Genomic DNA, 10,310 nt, shown 5'->3' with positions numbered 1-10,310 from the left:
CAAGCATGATCTCTTTGTGATGCTCCACTTGAACTTGCACACCCAAACTTGATGACGATCACCACTTGATGTCATCCTTGTTGGGTTGTATGATATCTTACTCTTGACGCAAGCCCATGGAAACACATCAAACCCCACAAAGAACTCTCACATAGACCATGAGTTAGTACACAAAGCGTAATGGACAATGATTACCATATCATGGGATCACTTGATCCCTTTCGGTACATCTTCTACGCTTTGCGTGTTGATCACCTAGATTCACACTTTAACTTAGTCTCGATCAACCTTGTATCATGACTTCTACATGACCAATCTTTGGATAATTCCTTGAATATCACTTTGGTCAACTCATAAACTCCTTGAAACCAACACATGGACTTCAAGAAATGCCTATAGACAAATCCTTCAAATATAACTCAAGGCAACCATTAGTCCATAGAGAATGTCATCAATTACCAAAACCACACATGGGGGCACCACAAGTTCTTTCACTCTCATTGTCTTACAGCCCAAAAAGGATGGTGCGTCCGAGCTCAACCACTTTAGGCCAATCGGCCTAATTCACTGCATGGCGAAGTTGATCTCTAAGGTGCTGGCGCTCCGGCTATCATCTGCCCTTAGCGGAGTGATCTCTCCAACGCAAATAACTTTTCGGAAGGGGAAGTGCATTCACAACAGTTTTCAGTATGTTCAGGGTTGTGTCTGGATGCTTCATATAGAGAAAAGGCAAAGCTTTGTTCTTCAAACTGGATTTTGCTCGGGCCTTTGATTCCATCTCCTGTGCCTACCTGCTTGAGCTGCTGCAGCGCATGGGGCTCTCGTCAAGGTGGAGAGACTAGATCTCCTTGATCCTCTCCTGGACCGGGGTTCTTTCATGCTTGCGGGCTCCGGTAGGGCGACCCCCTGTCCCCGTTGTTGTTCATCCTGGCACTTGACCCTCCGTACCGCCTGTTAGACACTGCTGCCAGCCGAGGCATCATCGCACCGCTACCAGGCCGGGAAGCTAGCATGCGCGTCAGCCTATATGCTGACGATGTTGTCATCTTTGCAAACATGGTGAAAGAGGACGTCGACACCCTGCTGGAGTTGCTGAACTTCTTCGGACAGGCGTCGGGGCTGAAGCTGAACCATGCCAAGTCCTCAGTGATTCCGACCAATTGCGGTGAGCTTCTGTTGTCGGATATGCTACACGGTTTCGGTGGCCAAATTGCAGATTTCCCCACTACCTACCTAGGGCCGCCGATCACTCCCAAAAGATTGCGCCTGGTGCATTTTCAGTTCCTCATTGACAGAATCAAAGCAAGGCTGGCAAGTTGGAAGGGCAAACTGATGTCCTTGGCGGGCCGACGCGTTTTGGTGCGTTCGGTGTTGTCCGCGCTTCCCACCTTCGTGCTCTCAGTGCTCAAGGTCCCAAAGAAAACGCTAAAGGAGGCTGACAAGACACAGCGCCGCTTCCTCTGGGCCCAGGAGGAGGCTCTGACGGGTGGCAAGTGCAAGGTAGCATGGAGCTCGGTGTGCTCGCCGATGGAGAAGGGAGGCCTCGGCGTGCTCGACCTGCATCGCTTCAGTTTGGCGCTCAGGTTGCGCTAGTTTTGGCTTGCTTGGTAGCATCTGGCGTGGCCATGGACGTCCTTTCCTCTGCCTTGCGATCAGAACAACCAGGACGCGTTCGCGAGGGCTACGAAGGTGGTGATCGGCAATGCCAGAACATCAAGTTTCTGGAAGAGCTCCTGGCTAGGTGGCGCGCCCCTATGCTCCTCCTTCCCGAGTTTGTCCAAACTTCAAACACACCATGCACAAAAATTGCACGGTGGCAGGGGCGCTCGAAAATGATCTTTGGATTAGGGACTTGTGCCACGACAACACCATCGACATCACCACAGAGTTTCTCTAGCTTTGGCGCCGAATTCAGAGCTCGGGAACCATACTCGATCAAGTGGACCCCTGGCGGTGATGACTGCTACTCCGCCCAGGCAACCGAATGCAATTCCCATCTCTGCCTAGCACGGGCTTCAGCAATGTCATTTGGAAAGCTTGGGCCTCGGGGAACACCAAGATGTTCGCTTGGCTGCTGCACAACAACCGGCTCTGATGCAACGACAGGCTGCAGCGTAGGAGGATGGCCAAACAGTTATTTATGCGGGCTTTGCGTCAGAAGTCTGGAGTCTTCGGTACACCTGCTGTGGGAATGCCCCTTCACCAGATCGATCTGGCGGAAGGCCGCGGCATGGACTGGCTGCGAGCTCCTGAGGAAGATCATGCCGCCGCACCACAGCCCTTTACATCACTGCCAGGAGCTGATCAGGCACACCCCAGCGAGGTTCAGAAAAGGAGTCAAAACCATGCTGATCTTGGTTGCATGGCGCATCTGGAAGGAGAGAAACGCCTGCGTTTTTCGAGCCAAGATGCAAGGGAGGAAGACGTGATCCAGGCCATCAAAGGGAGTCAATGGAGGCTTGCTGGCGCAGCATGCTTAGAGGCCCGCCTCTTTTTTTTTCCTGTTTTTCTCTAGCTTTTCACCCGATCACTTGATCACCACTGTTTCCCGCATGCTTTCTCCTAAATCAATGAAGCTGGCTTAAACCGGATCTTTCAAAAAAAAGGAGGAAGAACACTCCAACAGCGCGAGCAGCCTTGCGGGGACTTCTATCCAATCAACCGACAAATTTATTCGTCCAGCATCATGCAGAGCTGGAGGTGTCATGCCGGGAGCACCACCTGCCGGAGAATATGGTAGAGAGCCCGGAGGAATCCCTTGTGCTGCACTTCCTCCGGCAGCCTCAGCATGCTCGCCACCTTCTCGAACTTGTCCTGCCCAACCGACGCGTCCCCCGGCGAGGCTCCCGGCCCGAGGTCCTTGTGGAGCTCCGGCGGCGACAGCGCCCACTGCATCGCCCAGATGGAGAGGGGCCGCATGTAGTGCAGCCCTCGGTAGCCGCCCTCCGCCGTCCAAGCCTCCGGCGTCTGGAACGCGTACCCGAAGCCGTCTTTGGACCAGCTGGCGTCGTGGGCGCCCTTGGCCGTCCGGAACGCGGCCTCCAGCATGCCCTCGTGGATCATGCCGGCCGCGACGGCGTAGGTGGTGCCGGGCCATATCTCCTTGGACTGCGTCGACGACATGTCGATGGTGCCGTCCGGCCGCATCCCGTTCACCGCCCCCACCGTCCCGCCCTTCACCCGCATGACGTTGTAGTCCAGCACCGTCCCCAGCGCGCTCCGGGCCTTCTCCTCCTCCACGACCGGCTCCAGGCCGCACACGTGACCGTACCACTGCCCGGCGAGCTGGTCGGCCTGGATGGACGAGCTCGTCTTGCCGCCGCTGTTGTCGTAGTTGAAGTAGGTGCCGTTCCAGAGCTCGTCATCGTACACGCGCTTCGCCCTGAGGTGCCGCGCACGGAAGCAGCACTCGGCGTCGCCGTCGCCGACGATGCGCGCCATGGCAGCGGCGGCCTGCAGCGCCGCGACCCAGATCCCGCCGGTGTAGGCGCTGACCCCGGACACGGACCACAGGTCGTACGTCTGGTCGGGGCGGCCCTCGTTCTCGATCATGCCGTCCCGGTCCCGGTCGAACTGGTCCATGTAGGCCATGGCCAGGTACACCGCCGGCCACGCCGCCCTGGCAAAGGCGACGTTGCCCGTGGCGACGACGCCCCGGTAGACCTGCAGCACGAACTTGGGGTTGAGGTCCTTCCACCGCGACGGGTCGTGGATCATGTACGCGTTGAGCTCGAACCACGGGTCGTTCAGCCCCACGTCGTGCGGCACCGAGCCGAGGACCTTGCGCGGCACGGTCTTGCCGTTGAGGGTGCGCATGGGTCGCGGGTCGTGGAGGAGGACGGCGCGGGCGAAGTCGCGCTGGAGGCTCAGCTCGAGCTCCGGGAAGAGGGAGAGCAGCGCGAAGGAGGCGTAGAAGTGGACGTCGTAGGTGTTCCACATGTGGTACTCCATCGCCTCCAGGTACAGGAACTGCCCCACGTTCTCCTCGCCGTCGGCGAGCAGCGTTGCGCCGAACGCCGCCGCCGAGTGCAGGTCCTCCGTCACGGACGTCATCTCGCTCAGGACGCCGTCCACCACCGGGGTGCCTTGCAGGTCTGCGCGGAACACGTCGAGGGAGAATGGCTCCGTCCCCGTCCCCGATGAGGCGACGCTCATCTTTGGAGGCCGTCCGTCTGTGACATTTGACACAGAGATTTTGTTGTCAGCTCCATGCTACGAATCCGTTACGGCAGATCATACTTGGCTGATAGTGATGGAGATGAGCATTCACCTGTCCATATGGTGCCTCCAGCGACCAGATAGTAGAGTTCGTTGAACAATGCAACCGGATACCTGAAGACAAACATGACATCGATTATTAGTACTCTAGGTAGCAAGTACATATAAATCATTTCTCCCCTTGCGATTTTATACCCTGGAATGATCTGCAACTACATAAGTTTTGCAGACTGGGAAGTAATTCTGGGTGTGTAAAGGATGTCAACTATAATGCCATGGGAAAAACTGTGAAGAGACACTTGAGCAAAGTGATACTCCCTCCGTTTCTTCTTTTTTACTTCACATATAAGATTTGTCTTGAGTCAAACTTTATAAAGTTTGACCAAATTTATATACAAAATTATCAACATCTACAATACTAGAGATATACAATATGAAATTTAATTCAATGATGAGTCTAATGATATCGATTTCATATTGTGAATGTTGATATTTTTTCCCTATAATCTCAATCAAACCTTACTACGTTTGACTTACAAATCTTATACGCGGACTAAAAAGACACGAAGGGAGTACGAGCTGATTACCACTCAGGCAGCCTTTTGTCCTGCAGAATAGGCCTCTGCCACTCTTCGATTTTGGACTCCCAATCCATGTGTTCTACACTCAAAGAAGGAATAGCAAAGGAGCATCAGAATTCTGACCACCTATGGCTAACAATCAATCACCAGAGCTTACCAAGAAGGGCATCATGAGCCAAGCTCTCTGCAGCTGCATCTCGATCCAAGCCACAGAATTTGGTGTATCTCCTGTTCCAGAAAGCCATGTCAGTTACAAGGAAAAACAGCTACAGTAGTAGTTTTGAATTTCAGTTTCAGAAATATTTCACCACCCACCAAATTACTGATTTTTTTTGTGTACAACTTAAATGACTGAAATATTTTGACAAAAAAAGCAAATATAAGTGTCTACTGAAATTATTGAAATTTAGTAAAATTCATCGAAATCTCACTGAAAGTGAAAACCAACTAGCCATGCAGAATTAGCAAAACACATCACCTGTGATACGTTTTCCCGTCTGGGAACTTCACCTCGGGGCACGACCACGACAGAGCAAACGACACAACGCGGGTTCCCCCTGCCGGCACTGTCGTCGTCGCTGCGACCGCCGCTCCGATGGATAATCCGGGCTTCGACGCCCTTGGCTCTTTGCTGGTGCGGGTTTCGCTGAAGGAACCGTGCTGTTTGATCTCCTCCCACATGTCCTTGGCCGTGAAGTCGCCGGAGTCGGACGACCCCATCGTGAAGAAAGGGCAGTCTGTCACGCGGACGTCCTCTGTTTCCTGACACGCGATCGCGAACGTCACCGGCGGGTGCCCATCCGCAGTCCTACATTGGTGCCATCCCAAGTTTGCTGTTATGTTCGCAGTTCTGTATCATTTGAAGCTCTGCGAAACGAAATATTTGACACACCTGTGATGCAGAAGAACACCGTGCACACCATCATGCTCCCTGTGTAAGAACATAAAAAGGAATGGCAAGAACCAATAAGTAATTAAGGTTGTAGAGAGATTGCTGCTGCATAGCATGAAACACAAAGTGCGCGGAAAAACGAATTTAACGTTCATTACATCATCTTGGAGTTGGTGTGATTTCCAGTCAGCTCTGATCTCCCACCAACTGAATTCTGGAGGATGAACAAAATACATATTAGGTCCTCACTGATAAGGCGTTTTTATCTTCATGCTAAAAGGGCACCACGTTGGCTTGTTGCACTTACAGCCCATGTGAAGAGCAATGTTACATCTGCAGGTGTGCTCCCAGAATTTTGCACCTGCAAGACTCATCGATCAAAATTAAGTGCTGAACTGCAACAGGGGAAAGTACATGTCGTGTTATTTTGATTAAGTTGCCGAAGAAGAAAATGTACCGTAAATGTGAAAACTGCAACAGGAAAGCTGCTCTCCTTGTAGTTGTGAGGGATGATTGGTGATATCTGACGGCAGGTGATCTTGATTTCAGGGTCAGGTTCACCTACATTGCAATTAGTATAGTGTACCACAGAACATCTTCAGTTCATGGACATGTATCTATCAGGTAAAATATAAAAGTGCATACAAAACCTTATTGCTTTTAGGAATTTACCATCATAAACTGTCCAAGATCTTGGGAACAAGGCATGATAAGTACAGTTTTTCTCCTTAAGCTTCCAGTCCCAAGATCCAATAGCTGCCTTATCGACTCCCCTGCAAGTATGCACAATGAATGATATCTCTGGTCCATTTTAATGACCAGAAATAATCCTGTTGAGATCAACAGCTTACTTGAGAGCATCAGCAGTCGGTGCAGCCAACACCGTGGAGTAGCTCTTTCCATTGGGACGCGAGACGAATGCCTAGACAAGTGAATAGTGTCAACCATTAGAAGTTCTTTACAGTTAAGACTTAAGAGTGACACTAGGAATCGCCAATTGGGAAATGGAAGAGTTAAGTATAGTTACTGAAAATTGGTTTGCAAGGATAGGCTTCTCTTCATATAATGCTGGGAATATCTGAAAATGCTGAAAGTACCCTCTGTAGCTTCTCCCAATGCTTCCTGAACTGATAAAAGAGGATGTGATTTGAGAACAGGCATGTACTCCCTCCGTCCGGAAATACTTGTCATCAAAATGAATAAAAGAAGATGTATCTAGATGTATTTTAGTTCTAGATACATCCCTTTTTATCCATTTTGATGACAAGTATTTTCGGATGGAGGGAGTACCATGTAAAGTTCAATCATCTATGGAAAACATTTTTGAGTTAAAAACCACCATGACAAGCTTCAAGATGACAGAAAAGCCTACATGTACCTGATTGATAGTGAACCTATAGCTAATTTATAATCTGCAAAGGAAAGACTGGAACTTACCCAAGGCCACCAAGGGGTAGGCCACGGTAGCAGTTGTCCATCCATTTCCTGAATGGGTCATAGAGTATATCCTTCGCAAAAGTGAAGAATTGTTTTGTTAAGTTCCATGACAAAGCAGAGTGAATCTACGTAATTGCTTTAACAATAGAAGAGCGATGATATATTTCTAAACGTTGAGCACTCACCCGGCCTTTTCCCCTCTGGTCGGCATTTATCATCAGTCCCTTGAGAACCATGGGTATCTGAAGGACCACCAACAGGAATTTGGTTAGTATTAAGTTCACAGAGGAATAACGTATGTAGTACTTGTTGCTCAAAGCCAACAACAGTGTTGTTTCATCAGTCAGTTGCTTGATGGCATGGCTGAGCAAGCCAGCGGCATGTATCATTGCCAAGTGTGACAGGTCTTGCAAAGTGAAGAGTAGGGGAGAGTTCTCAAACAGAGTATTCTTTTTGATAATTTTGAACCTTTTTTGCATCACTTTCTTTTTAAATGAATGAACTAGTCATGTTCAAAACGCTCTACCGTTTTGATAATTTTGAACCTTTTTTTGCATCACTTTCGTTTTAAATGAATGAACTAGTCATGTTCAAAATGATCTACCGTTTTGATAATTTTGAACCTTACATATTCTTCAAAATATGATCAACACAGAAACCTGGGAGCTATAAAGTATGTTCAAATACGTACGATTGATATCATATCATTCATGGTCATGCTAAACAGTTCGATCTTCTTGCCTTCATCGTCAAATTTCCTCTGCCAGGTTCTTGTCGCTGGTTGTGCACAATTGATGTGCGAGCGCGCCTAAAGTTTTAAAAAAAGGAACCCATTAGTGCCAGTTTAGTTTGCTGATGAAGGCAAAGACAGTACGGAGCGAAGCATTTCTAAAGAAAAGCCTTGATCGAAAAAGCTTGCCCTTACCTTTGTTTGCTCTAAACCTGCACTTCCCATCTTGGTTACAGTACAGACACCGTTTGGGTTGAAGCAGATCAGCTATTTGGATGTGTAGGCAACAGACATATGCATAGTTAGAACTTAGAATGAGAGAGCCACAGATAATTCTTGGAAAAAGGAGCTTAATCACGATCCAGTTTAACGATCTCCACTTAAGATAGAAAAGAATAATGGAAATGAAGTGCTAGCCACCCAACGCAAAATTCTATGTGTTTCCCATGTTTCCTGGAAAAACTCCATTTCCTTCGCTACTCCTTTTGGCTCCACCATCCGCATTGCTTCCCCTCTCTTTATTTTACCCTAAATAAGCTTTCTAGGGACATCACATCTTTGTTTAATGTGACATGTTTATTTGAGCATCATTATGGAATAGACGATGACCCCTGTATCCATCCCTTGTGCAAATCATCAATGCAAGTTTCATAGCCTTTATCTCAGAAAAACGAAGAAAAATGTGGAAAAACTCATGTGTTCCAGCATCCAACTTTCAAGCGCCTATGCAAGAAACTATAGAGAGGTAGAGGACTAACCAAGGGAGGAGAAGGCCTGTGGTACCTGGATCTGAATGCTTCCACTCTACCACACCTGCATATGCATTGCTTGCTTGGCTCTTGCAGGAGATCCTCAGCTTGTCTTTATAGGACTGAGTTACTCAAAGCAATGCGCGACACGAGGTCTTATTGTCACACAAAACAACAATATCTTTTTTTTAACCTTGTGCGTCAGGATGGTTGAACTGTCCTATTTGCTCCCTTTTGTTAATGATAAGAAATAACATGGGCTCGGATTAGTGATGAGGCCACTTAGCCGTTGAGGTTGCCAATCAGAAGCCTCACCATCAATTGTTATCTGTTGGGTAGCAATTTATTGTCTTGGCCAAATGATTGTAAAGGAGTTGGATCCTTGTATGGTAGCAGACTCAGTAGTAAAGTGAATAATGCTCAAAAGCCCGTATTTTGCCAAAAGAGGGAACAAATTAAGCTTTACAGGTTCTGATTAGGGAAGAATAGAATAGGTAACAGGGAGGGTACATGATGACTACTGAGTCATCAGGCACTACTACTCTCATATACTGCTCTTAAACGGCTAGCAGGGCAAAGATGTTATGTTAGCTCTGTCGATGGGATAGTTGAAATAATCGCTTCACCAGCCCCCCTTTTGTTTGCGGCTAATGGTGAATTGAGCCTCTACAAGAGCATGCAGGTTTGCTACATGAAGTCTTCGAGATACAAGTACAATGGAGAAAGCAACCTCCAGCTCTAAAGTGTAATGTACTCATTCATGATGCCGACAAGTATAAAACAAAACAATGAGATTAGGAAGACAAAACAAAACCGACCTCGGTAGGTGTGGACATTTGCATACACGCATGTTGCCCATGTGCCCATTGACATTGAAATTTGAAAATGATCCCTGAAGTACACAATGAAAAACTCATACGCATAATAAAGAACGAAACAGCCCGGGGACCTCAACCTGCTGAAGATTGCAGATCTACATCTACTTTGTTTAGTTCCATCTGCAGAGCTATTGCTAAATACAGTACTTGCAATCTCCTCCTCTTCCAAGAGTTCCATCTCAAGATTCTGTCTTGCATTCTTGCTGAGGATGAGATAATCTACTCCTCTTCCAAAAGGAACCTAAATATGGGGGCAATGAAGCCTTACTGGTGAAAATCCTTGGACACAATGGAGTGCCTCTCTGAATTGAATTGTTGTTCTTGGAAGTCGATACCCTTAACAAATAATCGAACCCGACGCCAGATCGAATGGGCTGGGGGCCGCTGTTGCCGCATCCCGCCCCCACGAGTCACCCACCGGACGGGACGCCGTCGCCGAAGCATCCTCTGGGGAATCGATTGGACTCAGTGGCGGAATGGAACCACACTCGCGTCGTTCAATCTTTTCTCGCTGTTCAGTGGGGGGAACTGAATTCGCATAGGGGGGAATCGAAGCCAACACAGGGCATCTGTGCTTGTTCGGTTCAGAAGAGGATATAATTCAATAACATTGTTCTTTTTCTTTCTTTTTTTTCTTTTTTTTGCGAGTGAAATATTGTATTACTCAACTAAAGCAGTTCATACAATCAATAGTAGAATCCTCCGTAGCGTCCGAAGGACCCGAGCCAATTCAAGTCATGGTTCTGCCTTCTACACAAGCAAATTTGGCTATAGTATCACTAACTTCATTTTGGCTACGATTAACATGAGTAATACAAGAATCAC

General features: G+C 48.2%; 1 protein-coding gene across 1 annotated transcript; it reads right to left on the bottom strand.

Moving 5' to 3' along the window:
- Positions 1-2,444: 2,444 nt before the first annotated feature.
- LOC125520174 (non-lysosomal glucosylceramidase-like) lies at positions 2,445-10,065 on the bottom strand. The gene is made up of 17 exons (XM_048685015.1): positions 8,617-10,065; positions 8,054-8,125; positions 7,820-7,936; positions 7,314-7,370; positions 7,129-7,199; positions 6,719-6,818; positions 6,543-6,613; positions 6,364-6,464; positions 6,149-6,252; positions 5,999-6,052; positions 5,850-5,905; positions 5,692-5,730; positions 5,278-5,607; positions 4,957-5,027; positions 4,806-4,878; positions 4,271-4,332; positions 2,445-4,172 (listed from the first exon to the last, which is right to left on the bottom strand). Exons 2-17 carry the CDS (start codon positions 8,081-8,083, stop codon positions 2,704-2,706), a joined length of 2,805 nt encoding a protein of 934 aa, XP_048540972.1. The 5' UTR covers positions 8,084-8,125; positions 8,617-10,065; the 3' UTR covers positions 2,445-2,703.
- Between the last annotated feature and the right edge of the window lie 245 nt (positions 10,066-10,310).

This window comes from Triticum urartu, chromosome 7 (genome assembly GCF_003073215.2).
Source record: "Triticum urartu cultivar G1812 chromosome 7, Tu2.1, whole genome shotgun sequence".
NCBI lineage: Eukaryota > Viridiplantae > Streptophyta > Magnoliopsida > Poales > Poaceae > Triticum > Triticum urartu.
Note: the sequence above shows the minus strand (reverse complement) of the source record. Positions and strands in the feature narration are given on the sequence as shown.

What these genes read in the sequence shown, in the direction of transcription:
- LOC125520174 (XM_048685015.1), bottom strand. Translation starts at nt 8,083, where the DNA reads ATGGGAAGTGCAGGTTTAGAGCAAACAAAG. An exon ending in GGTGTTCTTCTGCATCACAG is followed by an intron (nt 5,608 to 5,691) that starts GTGTGTCAAATA and finishes GCACCAATGTAG; the next exon opens with GACTGCGGATGGGCACCCGC. An exon ending in GACGGGAAAACGTATCACAG is followed by an intron (nt 5,028 to 5,277) that starts GTGATGTGTTTT and finishes TTTCTGGAACAG; the next exon opens with GAGATACACCAAATTCTGTG.